The 14,538-nt window shown below is 35.5% G+C and overlaps 2 protein-coding genes across 3 annotated transcripts; one reads left to right on the top strand and one right to left on the bottom strand.

The window, feature by feature from the left end:
* Positions 1-5,888: 5,888 nt before the first annotated feature.
* Positions 5,889-7,585, bottom strand: LOC132170369 (uncharacterized). 2 transcript variants are annotated; one of them, XM_088512068.1, is made up of 2 exons: positions 7,519-7,585; positions 5,889-6,687 (listed from the first exon to the last, which is right to left on the bottom strand). In XM_088512068.1, the coding sequence occupies exon 2, from the start codon at positions 6,628-6,630 to the stop codon at positions 6,004-6,006; it is 627 nt and encodes a 208-aa protein (XP_088368194.1). In that variant the 5' UTR covers positions 6,631-6,687; positions 7,519-7,585; the 3' UTR covers positions 5,889-6,003. The 2 variants fall into 2 exon arrangements, with proteins under 2 accessions (XP_088368194.1, XP_059437308.2); XM_059581325.2 differs by lacking the exon at positions 7,519-7,585 and adding an exon at positions 6,794-7,170.
* A 5,069-nt stretch (positions 7,586-12,654) lies between these two features.
* Positions 12,655-14,180, top strand: LOC132173016 (plastid-lipid-associated protein, chloroplastic). The gene is made up of 3 exons (XM_059584580.2): positions 12,655-13,255; positions 13,391-13,586; positions 13,707-14,180. Exons 1-3 carry the CDS (start codon positions 12,789-12,791, stop codon positions 14,019-14,021), a joined length of 978 nt encoding a protein of 325 aa, XP_059440563.2. The 5' UTR covers positions 12,655-12,788; the 3' UTR covers positions 14,022-14,180.
* The last annotated feature ends 358 nt before the right edge of the window (positions 14,181-14,538 follow it).

Raw genomic sequence — 14,538 nt, 5'->3', positions numbered from 1 at the left:
AAAATTCTTTTGAATATCTCTTTTGAATGTAAAAACTGATAAGTGCCAAATTTTGGATATTTTGACCCATTTATTTACATTAGTTAATCTTTTAACAGTGTTGTTATTTAATGTTTTGTGTTTTTAGTGTTTTGTAGGTAGCTGAAGAAAAACTACAACTTTAAAAGAAAAAATGCAAAGTTTGAAAGATATTGATGAGCATGAAAAACCATCAATCGAACTTCAAAGATATCCACTATAAAAGAGTTAGGTTACTGACTGATTTTACTAACAAAACGACCAATTCACCTTCCACTACATTCGCTCCAGAACTTCTGGTTTTCTTCCATACGGACCGCATTCAGGAACTAACCTTCTTCGCTTCAACCCAAGACTGTGGTAAGCTCTTCCGTGGTTAATTTGAATGAGGAGAATCAAACTATATATGAGAACTTTAGAACATTTTTAACTCAAAATTAAACAAAGTTAAACCTTCATCCAATTGATCTTAATTAAAACATGGGATGTGATTTTGGCCCCCAGGCTAGGCCCCAACCGTTAGATTATTCTTTTTTTCTTTTTAAAGCTAATATGTAGTATTGGATGATTGGATTAGGAGGGTAAGATTCGTTTCAAAAAGGGAAAGATTAATAATTAATTTATTTGAGTTGAGCACCAATCTAAACCTTGACATTGGTTGAAAACCGAATATTTTGCTAATTATCTAATTAATTAAACCTAGCTATAGGAATATAGCTAGGAATACATAAACGTGTAAGTAAACAGTATTTGACACCATGTGTTATAAACTTATAATTGTTTAGCATTCTATAAAATTATTAAAATCCAATTACCAGCTGCACGAATATAAATGGGAAACTAAAATGAAAGCCTCTCCCACTCAAATCAAATCAAATCTATCCTTAGATTCTTGATAAGCTCCTTCAAAAGCATGCTCTCGGCGTGCCTACATATATATATATTCTATGGATACAGTACTTCATGTGAGCCCACCTGACAAATATCAAATAGCCGTCAATGGTCCAAATCAAGTACACATGTGCAAAGATAACTAAATCAGAGCACCCTTCGCTTGATAAAAATTCTTTGTTAGTAGGTTGTTCGAATTACCACAAGTGAGTAGTAGGGGAGTCAAACATTTTATATTGGGAGTATTGTTAAAATTTTGTTGGCGTCTTAAAATTTTTTTTCACGCTTAAAATTTTGTAATTCACACAATATATGCATCACAAAAAAAAAATCTATAAAATTTCATAAATATGTGTTCAGATTGATATATTAGAAATGTAACATGTCAGCACTATATCAAAAAGACAGAAATACAAAAAAAAAAAAAAAAAAAGGTGTCTAAAAATGCACTTTACGGTCTCTTAAAAGTACAAAATCATCGAGTATATATCGAATTTAAATCGAAAAATCCATTTCGATTTAGATGCCTATGGGATTTTCCATTTCTGGATAACCAGACTCCATAGATAAATACATATAGGTTTACTAACTTTTATTCAATTTTTTAGGCAACCAATGTCCAAACATAAGATAATTAAACGAAAACAGCAAAAAAATTACAAATAGAAAAGATAAATATGTGAGAATTAATAATTAGAGAGATCAGATCAAGACCTAATTTGGTAGCTGCATCATCGAGTTTGATCATTCCCACCCCACGCCCAGTGCACCACACAACCTTAAGAAACTGATAAAATAACTCGAAAAATTCAAAATTAAAACTAGGTAAAAGAAAGAAACTAGAATAAAAATCTAACACATAAGCGACTGAGAGTCAGAGATGAGGAGTTATTTTGCTTGGTGATGATAATGGTGGCATCTAGACAAGATATGGGACAAAAGATCCTCAATCCCACATTGCTTGACAACCATATTGAAGACAACAAGGTAGAAACTGTGTTGAGAAGTAATGGTAGTACTAATAATATTGGGGGTGCCGTGTCTTGGGTAATGGGTAGGTAAAAAGATTTTTTTTCTTTTTTTTTTTAAATTTTACAGTGGGAAAATAAAAAATTAAAACAATCTTTGGCAGCACCCGCAAAGAGTACTGTGGCTCCGTCATTGGTTAAGTGATCTTAAGAAAATTTTCATCATGAAGTTGGGCATATATTAGTGTAGGTTCGACTCTCCGCAATGGAGAATCACTCACACAAGTCTGATTAGTATTAGCCATCTTAAAAACTACTATTGTCCTTGTGGGACTAGCTATTTAGGCTAGGTGGTTTTAAGGGAGTGCATGCGATTTTTACTGTATAAGTCTCTCTTGAACAATTCTCAGCGAGTAAATACTACCACCGTAATCACAGATTCACACCAAGTTAAAATAGTTACAGTTGATCACTATTTTGAATAGTTTAAGATGTAGAACTCATTTACTTACTCAGAGTAAATAAGTCCGGCCCGTAACTTACCTTTCACTTAAACTACCTGGATTTTTGTAGATATATATAACTATTTTTTTTTTTTTTTTTTTTTTTTAATTTTTCACTTGAATCCGTGGTTTTACCAATAAATATTTCAATCATATGATTTAGAATGGATAAATCATATGTGGGTCCATCTAACGTGCATTTTATGGGAGACCGAATATCAAGCTTGGAATTATGCAAGAAAGCAAATTAATTAACATAAAAAGTTCTTGTGATTAGAGATTTCTGCTCTCCCGGAGGATAGGGCAGAGTCTTCTGATTAGATTGAACACCATGTTCTTTGCTTTTTAGAAGAATGAGGGAATCTTAGCAAAAAAGAAATAAAAAGGAAAATTCATGGGACCATCTCATAGATCTGCAGTTGACTTCGGTCCATGAAGGTGGTGAGTTAAACCCTTGTCGATCAATAGCAATTAAGACTTGTACTTTTGGACAAAATATATATATTAGTTTTGAAGCCATTATTAAATCCTAATATGTATTTTATTTTAGTGGTCTAATAGTTTACTTATCCGGATTGCTAGTAATTTAGAGGGTAATTATGAAAGTATTAATATAGGCTCACATACCCAAACATAAGAAGGGCCTTATAAAAATTATCTCACATGAACAGCAAATTATATTGAGAATTCGGATGGATCTGATCACTTGTTGTAGTTGTAGTTTTGAGTTTGAGGTTGGGATCTTTCTTCTTATTCTTATTATCTTTTTTTTTTTTTTTTTTTTTTTTTTTTTCATAAAAGATATGATTTGGACCATGAAACTAGCTTCTTGTGATAATAATGATCATAATGATACACTCCGGCATCCACGGGCGAGCTTGAGTGGCATGATTACACATTGACTAATGAAGTAATGATAGAAGTGATTTGATTTCAATAGTTGAGTTGTATCATGATAATCATGTACTCAATTTGTTTCATAATATAAATATATAGATGAGAACTTATAACCTAGGGACGCACATTTTATTGAAACAAAATAAACGTAACATTTTTTTTTTTAAATGACTTTAAAAAACTTACTATTATTGACAGTACTGGTTTAGCGGTCACAAAATTTTTTTTATAGGGTTGGACATGTATTAGGGTGTAGATTCAATTGTCTGCAATAGAGAATTACTCACACAAGCCTAATTAGTATTGACCACCTTGAGAACCACTAATGTTCTAGTGACGCTCGGTTAGGTTATGACTCAATTAGTCTTAAGGGAGTAACTACAATTCCTGTCGTCTAAGTCTCTCCTTCTAAACAATTTCTAACATGTAGGTGTTGCCATAATCACTGTTAGATCGCAAAAATTGCAAAAAATTATCTCAGAGTAGAGCATTTGAGAGAGGAGTATTTTGTTGGATTCCTTTAGACCGCTTGTGGTTTCTGAATCAAATTGTAATTGGGACTATCAATGGCCTTCCAATGTGCCAAAAAGTTATGAGAATCTTGAAAGCAATTCGGCAACAATTGTTCTGTAAACTGCAATTAACATGCCTTGCAAAACTAAACGTACCCAGCTAGGATCCCAGCTGGGGCATCAGCAATCAGCATCAAACAAAAAGAGATAGAGATTGGCATTGCAGTGTACTTTTTATTTCGATCAAGCTGCTTGCTGAGACCACATAATTGGAACAAGGAACAAAAGATCAGCTTTCCCAAAAGTAAAAATGTTTCTGATGCAAATCGAACACACCTCCCCACTTACTCACCCTCTAAAAAAAGAAGCTTTTTCCTTCCTCTTCCTTCTGCACATACCTTGCACGTATCAATAAAACATCCATTTCAAACACACTCGCAATCACATGGTTCCCCTTCGCATTTCAATTATGCCCACATTGATCACAAGCCTCACTCTCTCTCTCTCTCTCTCTCCAAAGCTCGTGCTTATCATGATGCTCACTTTTCACGCACGCATGCATACATGCATTATTAGTTAATGAATGTAGTCACGATAAGCAGCAACATTTTAAGCACTCAACTAGAGAGAGAGAGAGAGAGAGAGAGAGAGAGAGAGAGAGAGGTTTGCGTCAACTTGAGCAAGTTGGCAATCCAGCAAAATTTCGTGACATGAGACGTAATATGAGATTTATGTCAAGTTAGAATTGCGTTGAGTAGTTTAGTTAAAGGCTCCTGTGATGATGTACGTGAGGATAATTATTTCCTCTTCCCTACGTACTCTTTTTAACTTTCCAAAAAGCACGACCAACAAAAGAAAACCAAAGAGTATCAAACCAGATAAAACATACAGGGCCAATAAATTTTAACAGTTGAAATATATAATTTATTTAATTAAATAGGTCAATTTATAGTATACGTACCTATATAGTCTTTTATACCTATAGTTCGAAACAATCCAAACTCGACACGTGAATACAAATTGTTAGTCTTAAACTCATTCTATTTAAGTTGACATATCTCTAAAATGCATGTATTTGAAAAATAACACCTTTGAAAAAGTATCAAAAGAAAAGAACCAATAGATGAATAACACCGGCTTCTTTGGCCTAATGACTACACCTTTAAAGATGAAGGCTTCTTTACAAAAAGAAAAAAAGATGAAGGCTTATGATTTGAGCCATTATGGGTGTCCAGAATTGATGGATCAAGGTTCTTTTGTTAGAGGGAGTCACAGCCATATCAAATTTATATATAATAACTGAACTTTGGACCAATCAAAAGGTCCACATACAATATCACTATATCAGAACAAGCCCAGTTAAATTTGCTGAGATTCAACAATATCTCAGCTAGAGATACTCATCCCAATTAAATCCAAAATATTATCCAGGCTCAACTTCAATTTGGGTAAGGCTAGAGCATGAATGCTCCAAGGCCCAAATATTTAGTGATGCCCAATTATCTCGTATCATTGCAAGGAGCAAGAATATGTTAAGCCCATACTTTAATGTGAAAGCTTTGGTCCAACTCTTTTTTTTTTTTGAGTGTATATTAACTTGATTCCAATTCCATAAGTCACATATTTTATGTGTTGAATAATGAACATAAATTTTTTCCAAATCAGTTTTGGAGGAAATATCTTTCAATTCATGTAAAATAGTGTCAAGTGTACACTATAAAAAAAATAATTTTTTCTTGACTGGAAATTTCTGACGTTTTATGGTGTCTGACACGTCTGAAATTTTTTCTGACGTGTATTGACTGTCGAAAGCATAGGGATCAGTATTTATAGACATGTCTATAAATACTTAAAATGAACATTAAATTCTTAACCTTGATCATTAATAGCAGTTTACTAACTTAAACTAAATTTAACGTGTTTATTAAATGTTTATAGACACTTAGTACTATTTTATATGGGTTGAAAAATATATTTTTTAGACTAATTTAGAAAAAAATTATGTCTTTTGAATAATTTGAACCCACAAGAAAAAATGTTAGAATCCTTTAGAAATGAAGATGAAAATTTTCACATAAAGAACGATAAATAACAACAAATTCATCAAATTCATGTTCCACATAATTATATATAAGCCCATATTGAAATCCTTTATAAAATTTTCCTCCCAATAAAGACACTCACACGGATCACGAGGCACTGTGGCCACTGATCTTAGAAGATATCGAGGATCTCGAGGATCGAACGGTTGCAGAGGGGACAAGAGCCTCGATTCAACCACAGCTCCCTCGAACACACCCTGCAAAAAGTGTGCCCACATGGGATGAACGCTGCCCCTTTCTTCCGCACCATGCACACGCAGCACACTGAATCACTGCCCTGCTCTCCGGGTACTTTCTCTTTCTGCATCGCCTCACCCTCATCTCCACCGACCGCTGTTTCCTCAAGCAGCCTCATCAACGATACTCTCAACGGTGTTCCCGGTGCGGTTCCAGTATCCATCTGGTTATCACCCGTGGGTTCCCCAGCCATTGCCTCCGGTTCCTGCGATGCCTGCTCCGGTTCGTACGACGCCCGGAAGTGTCGCTCCGCCGCCAGAGCCGCCGCCAAGTTCATACCCGAACCAGACGGAACCGGTTCCGTACAAGCAGGGTCCGAACTTCTCTCCGGCAGATCCTGACCCTCATAGATCACCTGTTCTTGTTGACTTTCTTCGTCTTCGTCGTCGCCTCTCACCGTGTTGGCTCCGAAGCCCCATTTTGCGCCGCAACAGCCCATCCCCTTCAATCCCAGCCGTTCCTTCAGACTCCTCCGCCTCCTCGCTCCATCCACGCCGTCCATTTCCTCCCTCAGAAAACACAGAATCGTTCTCGTCTCCCTTTCTCTTACCACCGATTCCTGCAACATGACACCGAGTTGACTCATTTTCACGCAAACCCAGAAGCCAAAAACGAATAAAAACACATAGAAAGGTTTTCGTGTGTGGATTATTAATAAGACCTACAGGATTGGATCAGAGTGAGTGAAGGGCGGCTTATCAATGGAAATCCCGTGAGCTTCTTCAAGGACCAGCAAAACCCCACCTCTTAAGTTTTAATTCACAGAAGCGAAAGTGACAATACCATACAGGGAGCAATGGGGTCCAAAAAAAACAGTATTTTTCATATTTGAGAGGTCAATAAAGACTGGGTCTGGGTCTATGAGGTCATAGCCAGCTCCGTATTTTGAGAGTCTGAGAAGGCTAAGGACAATTATAGAAGAAGAAGAATAAGAATAAGAAGAAGAAGATAACAAAAGGGAGAGAATTGGGTACTTTCCAGAGTTTCTTCTCTTCTTTCTTCTTGGCTTGTCTTGAACTTGGAGCAAGAGGAGCAATTTTTCTTTTAGTTTTTTTGTCAACTTTAATATTAAAGAAGTACTATAATAAGTAGCTTTGTAGTTTTCGTTCCTTAAAGATGCTGTTCGCCGGCCTGTAAACGAAGTCAAAAGCCATTGAAGCCGGCGCGTGAACCTAGGTTTTGCCATGTGGCATTTCTCATTGGCGTACGTAAGTAGAATCATATTACAGTACGACCTAACCATTTTTTTTGTTCTCTTTTATATAGTATCTATTTATAATGTTCAAGCTAACCGGAATCTATAGGTGGGTGTTTGGTTTTGGTTTATATGTGTGATCTGTACGTAAATGGTTTTGATGTTTGAAAGTTGGAAGATTTAAGAAGCGATTACCTGGAAGAAGTTGAAGCTGCTGCTCGGGCTTCGTCCACGGCACAGGATTTGGTGTTCTTGACCAATGAGAATACACGACACACGACAACTTTGACTTTGAGTATGGTTTTGGCAAGGCATTGCTACCCGATAAAAGAATCACCACCGGAGAAGAATCATAGAGAACGAGTGAATCAACTCTTATATTACGTGAAAATTAGAGACAAAAATGATAAGAGGAGGAAAAAAAAATTAAAACTAAATTGGAAACCAAAAATATAATATAAAATCGAAATAAACAAAGAAATTGGAGACAATGATTTTCAGGTGGTTGGTGCCTACATCCATCACAGTCCAAAATGTTACATTTTTCTTTTATTTCTTAATTTTTTTTTTTTTATTTTTTTTTATCAATACAAAATACTTATATTTATAAAAGAATTGAAGTAGGTAAAGTTGAAGATAAGTACAGTAATCAAATCAATTAAATTTAATGGTAATCGAATTTGATTACGATCAATCCTAACTCTAGCGGCTGGAAGCCACACCTCATGAAGCGGAGGTCGAAAGATTGAATCTTTCTCCCCCATTTCCCTCCAACATGTCAAAAATAAAAAATACAAAATTATTCGAATAAGGGGGATTTTCTTAAAATTTGACGAAAATAAACTGTTTAAGGGTATGCAGTATCCCCTTTTCCCCCCTCTCTCGCTTTGAATAAAAAAAATTAAATTAAATTAAAAAAAAAAGGTATGCGGTTTATCTACTCGCGCCATTTAATATTATATTATTATATATATAATTCATATCTAATTTAGTGTTTTTTTTCTTTTCCCTCTTTCCGTGGTGAAATCTCTTTTTCGAATTCGGCTTACATACTGTTATTTTACATGTATGTTGTAGTAAAAACAACGGTTAAGATTGAATCTCAAAGTTGACTTACTTTTATAAGCTTTTAATAAGAGGGAGAAAATGAAAAGAGATTTTGAGAGATTTAATCTTAACCATTGCTTTTATTACAGCATACATGATAACAACATGTAAGCCGATCCTCTTTCACCTTTGCTCCACTTGAGGAGGTCGGTGCTCAACCAAGGGCTCTCATATGTTTGGGCCTTAGGCTGATGGGTCCACCATACATATTGGTAAGTTTCTTATTAAAAAAAAAAAAAAAAAAAAAAAATTATCATTTAAGCTATTCGGATGCTCACGATAATAAAATAATTATTTTTAAGAATCACAAATCCCTCCCTAAGCACCCAAAAAAATTGTTTTTATTTTATTTTATTTTCCCTTCAAACGAAAGTTAATCCACTGATTGTGCCAACAATGAGAAGTTTGCTTTCCAGCAATGTCGGATGAGCCATTAATTCTTTCTCCAGCCCAAGGGAAAGAAGAAGAAAAGAGTGAATTACCTTTTGTTTGAAAGGGAAAAGGAATAACCAACAGTAACTATTGATTAAAAAAGTGGGATTTATAATCTAATGGGGCTTAAACTTTTACTTTTTCACTCAATTTCACAAGTGGACTCTTTTTCAGGTGGATTAAATTGTAAATAAAGTAGGCATGTTATCATCATCATCAAACTCATCCTACCATGATTAAAGCTCTTCTTAATTCTAGTTAATGTCGATCATGACAATCTGAAAGTCAATCATATGATTAATACCCTGTTAATTATCTTTTTTGAGGTCAATGATTGGCATGGTTGGTCCATGGTCTCCAACCAATGACAAAGACTTTTTTGTTGGCACCAACCAGAATATGGGGTACCAAGAAGTCATCAAAATCTGCAATTTTTCCAAGATTTTAAATAGTTTTTCGGCTTGAATGATATGACATTTTGTGTTAGGTGGACAATTTCGTGTCAGATTTTGATCAAGTACTTTGTCTGTTCTCGAGCTGGACTTGGTTAGTATTTCATAACTCAATCAAATCTAAACTCATGATTTGGTTTGGTACCAACAAATAAACAATGCCTCAAGTCAATAGTAACTATTTTTTTTCCCCATCTCTTTTTTTCCTGAACTTTTATAATCATACTAAGATTAGGATAATAGTAATCTTAGAAATCATGCTAATTAAGGATCTATTATAGTTAAAATAAAAATTTTCAAGAATTGATTGACCAGGATGAAATATAAAAAGAATAAAAGTTGAGATCTTCGTGATATCACGTATAATTCTATATAGATAGACATTACATGAAGAAAAAAAATGTTATGAATATCAAATCTTTTATTAAAAGAAAATTGTTATCAGTATCAAAAGAAATATGCTAGAAATTACACTTTTATCCCACTACTATCTTATCCTGTTGAACTGCAAGTCTGCAAGTTCTAATTAACCTTTGGGTCAGATCTTGTTTAAAAAAAAATAAAATTATGAGAGATGATTGGTACATAGCACATTAGCATGGTATGAACTAGGTGTGATAAAAGTGTGATCTATAACATTTTTTAATAGTAATGCTATAAATCACACTTGTAGCCTACTTTGCTGACGTGACATTACTGATTTGTCTTTTGATTAGCCATTAAAAAAAAAAAAAAAAGGTTCTGTTTTGTATAAGATGGGCTATTACAATTATGCGCCCAAAAGATATAGAAGTGGAGGTGTAACATGGGCCAGCCCATGATTCCATAGGGCTCTTTTCGTCATCTTCTAGCAAGACTCTTAAGGGGCTTGCACGTAGCTCAGCTTATTTTGGTGTTCCTGTTTGCTTGCTTGCCTTAAGCCCGGCCCAAGCATAATACTCTATTAAATTACCAAGTAAGAACCATATAATTAAATTAATAATAGGAAAATGCTATGGTGTTCTCCTTGTCTTTTTGGTCTTAGGTGAAAATTATTTTATAAAAACCAAGTATGAGAAAATTGGGAAGGGATACTAAGAATTAAATGCTAAATATCCCAAATTTTTGTTCCAAAAGTTGGTTCCCAAATGATGTATCACCATCTTATGAGTTGGTGATACATTTTTTAAAATAATAAATTTCATAAAATAGTGACATAACATTTGAGAACCAACTTTTGAGAATAAAATTTGAAATGTGTAACACTTCTCAGAATTAAAATACCAAAAAAAAAAAAAAAAAAGGAGGACTCGCCCAGGACTTGGATCCTCTCCATTTCATTTGAAATAGAAACGAACAAGTTAGTTGATTTTCCAAAACAAAAGTAACAATGTAAAAATACATATAAATAGTAGGAATTAGCTAGAAAATAAGCCAAATAAATGGCTCGATCCTCTTTGTAGAGTTGCCTAAAGCGAATAATGAAGTAAAAGGGGCAAGAACCTTGAGAGGTCTTGCAACCTTTTCTAAACCCAAGCAAAGAAACTGCAATAACGATTGGAGGGTAGCCAAAGGAAGAAAGACTATCAAAATCCGAAAGAGGCACCCATGAAGAGGGACTACATGGGAGGCTAACACCCACAAAACCCAAGAAACGCAATAGAAAATACAGAAAAATAAAGCAAATAAGGGAAATAGAAAGACAACAAAATAGCAGTATATTTGTTAAGGAAACTGCTGATAAAGTTCAAGAAGTTTTTGTTATTGCGATTGATCGCAGTTCCTCTGAGTGATCGAGCGCACATGTAATGGCTGCTAATCTTGAAGCTTCTGGTAGTGCGATCGAGCGCACTAACTATAAGACAAAAGTCTCTGGTAGCGTGATCGATCGCACATGCGCATCCTGAACCCTTTGGTAGTGCAATCGAGCGCACTCACTACAACGTAAAAGTCTTTGATAGTGCGAACGATTGCACACGCGATCATCTGAAATCTTTTAGTCTTACTGCATCTCTTTCTTCTAATGCAAACAAATAAGTCTTTAAGTCATATGTTTGTATTCTACTTCTCTTGTTCTCTTGTTATTACTTTCATATTAGTATTAAGTCTTATGTTAAGATTATGTTATTAGTTTTTGAATTCACATCAACTTATGTTATCAAAGTTGGTGATGGATTATAATTGTATTTTCTATTCTGTTTAATCTTATAAGAAAGCAGCACAAATTATTCTGCAAAATTACGTTCTCTAACAACTTTTTTTAATATTTACGATGGTAAAAGCAGAAAAACTACGTACAAAAGACCCAACAAACAGCTGTATGGGCGGCGGAAGAGTCTGGAATAGAGATATTTTGTGAAATTTGTGGAAACCCCCAGAAAGTTCAAGAATTAGAATCCGACAAAATAGATGTTTGTTTGAATGTCCACCTCATACGACCTTCCTTTGGATTCTTTACCTCCAAGACACAAAATCTTTCAGAGTCAGCCAAGTTGTCATCCACGTGTCAAAAGGATGTCCAACAATTAGTCTCCCTGTATCGGAGCACCCATCTCTTTTCCTCCAAGACACGAATTCTTCATTGTTTATAAAGATCTCCACTAGTGGGAGAAAATAATCATTTCACTAATGCACAAATAGATATGTACAAGTTTTATTGAAACAAAGACCCTAATCTAAAATAATTATTACAACGGTAGTTAGGTTTTTGAATTGGCTAATTTAGTAACAAAATAATTATTACAACGGTAGTTAGGTTTTTGAATTGACTAATTTAGTAACAAAATACTTTTGTTTACGATTCGTTTGGAAGAGGTGTTCATAGAAGACCCACCAAAATACTTGTTTGCAACCTCGTCTGAAGAGTGTTCGAACGAGCTAAGTTTCTCATAGGTTTCAAGAGGCTCTTCAACAATCGTGTCTGCAATTGGTCAAAATGATGTTGGTTTCATAGACCCTCAGAGAAGCTCGTTGGCAATCTTATCCATAGTTAGTCTGCACAAACTAAGTCGGCAATCTCGTTTACTCATGATTAATCTAATTGTGTCTGGATGAGTAAAGACCTTGTACAGATGCAGACTAAGTTTTGTAATTTATCTTGATTTAGTTTATATTTCATTAGACTAAGGTCTCTTCTAGTCTATATATCCGGAATCTAAGAGAGTTTTTAAAATCTAGATAATTTAATAATTAATTAGAAGTTCTTAAGCTAATGCAATAAAAAAAAAAAAAAAAACAAACAAACAAACAAACAAAACAAAAAACAAATTGTCAATAATCCCGACAGTAAAATTGCTGGGATCCACTGCGGCCAGAGAGTCAAACAAATAGGTCGGCACTGCAGCAGCCAACTTCAAATCAATTTAAATCAAGTCTCTGAACTACACGTGGAGTTAACATTTCATTATACTTGAATATATACTACTTGCTCCTCTGTTTTAGGTTCTGCGTTCATAAAACTCTCTGTTTTCTGTCCAATTAAAGAAACAGATCAAAATGGCTTCTGTTTCTTTCTTGAACCAATTCCCATGCAAGACCCTCTCAGTACCCCAATCCATTTCTAAGCCAGCAAATTTCGCGCCGAATTCAGTCAAAATCGGCCCGAAACGAATCGGGAAATCATGCATTCGGGCTTGGGAGTTCGTCCAGGAGCGACCGAGTTTCCGGGTCCGGGCGGCGAAAGATGACGAGTTGAGCCCGGAGAAGGAGGAAGGTCCATCTGCGGCGGCGTCTTCGGTGGGGGCGGCGGTGGTGGAGGAGGTGGAAAAGCTGGCGGGGCCAAGCGATGTTGATAAGCTGAAGAAGCCGCTGGTGGACTCGTTCTGCGGGACGGATCGGGGGCTGAAAGCGACGAGAGAGACAAGAGCGGAGATCGTGGAGCGCATCACGCAGCTGGAGGCGAAGAATCCAACACCGGCGCCGACTGAGGCCTTGGCTCTGCTCAATGGCAAATGGATTCTCAAGTAAGTTTATGCCTGGTTGAGCTTGTCTTTTACGAACAAAGCGGGAAACTTGTTGATGGAATTGAGTATTATATTATAGCTTTTTGGTCACAATCTTATTGCTTGTGGTGACTTTGAACTTTATGTGTGGAGCAGGTACACATCTTCTGAAGGATTGTTCCCATTGTTGTCAGGGAGTATACTGCCCTTACTAACGGTGGAGGAAATATCACAGACAATTTACTCAGACAATTCTACCGTCCAGAACTGTGTCACGTTTTCTGGGCCATTGGCTACAGCTTCAGTTAAAACCAATTCCAAGTTTGACGTTCGAAGTCCAAAGAGTATGCAGGTTTGTTTACTTTTGACTAATATTCCATCTCTTCATCTTCCAAATGCTTTCTGCAGTGATAGATTTTGAAGCTTTGGATTCTGCTCTAAATTAGTCCTTCCCTTTTCTCCTTTCATTCAGATCAAGTTGGAAGAAGGTATAATTGGGACTCCCCAATTGATTGACTCGATAGAGATACCAGAAGATGTGGAATTTTTGGGACAAAAGATTGACCTCACACCCTTCAAGGGCTTGATCAACTCTATTCAAGAGACAGCTTCATCCGTTGCGAAGACCATTTCCAGCCAACCACCAGTGAAGTTCCCTATCCCAAACAGCAAGGATGGATCATGGTTGCTTACCACATACCTTGATGAAGAACTTCGAATTTCAAGGGGAGAGGGTGGCAGCGTCTTCGTGCTCATCAAGGAAGGCAGCCCCCTCCTAACGCCATGAGCAAACTCAAATGTTCTTATACTTACCATCCTGCTTCTCAAAATACACTATACGTAGTAAACCTATGGTGATATATCCAATAAACTAGATCTGTAATTCTGTGTTTTTAGAGATGAAACGGTGGATCTATAATTTAAATTGATTTTCAGTTTTAGATAATTCTGACCGCGAGACTCTCCCCAGATAGACAAAAATTAGCTGCAAATTGATTTGTAAATCTAATAAGGTGACATTTCTTAGCAAATACATGTTACCTTATTAAATTGGCTTGTAGGAATTATCTATAAACCAGTTTGTAGCTAATTTTTGTCCGTGTATTAATATAGGGACATTAGATCCATAATCAAAATGTTTTAACTAGAGATATCAAATGTCCAGCTCCCACCTCTGAATTTAGTGGAACATTTATTTGGTTGGAAATTACACTTATCTCTCATTCTATTATAATTTATAATTTAGATTACATCATATTAAAAATTGGAGAGATGGAATTGAGATTTTCTAATTTTATAAGTAT

This window comes from Corylus avellana, chromosome 1, assembly GCF_965113065.1.
Source record: "Corylus avellana chromosome 1, dhCorAvel1.hap1.2, whole genome shotgun sequence".
NCBI lineage: Eukaryota > Viridiplantae > Streptophyta > Magnoliopsida > Fagales > Betulaceae > Corylus > Corylus avellana.
The sequence above is the reverse complement of the archived record's forward strand: the minus strand, read 5'-3'. Positions and strand labels throughout refer to the sequence as shown.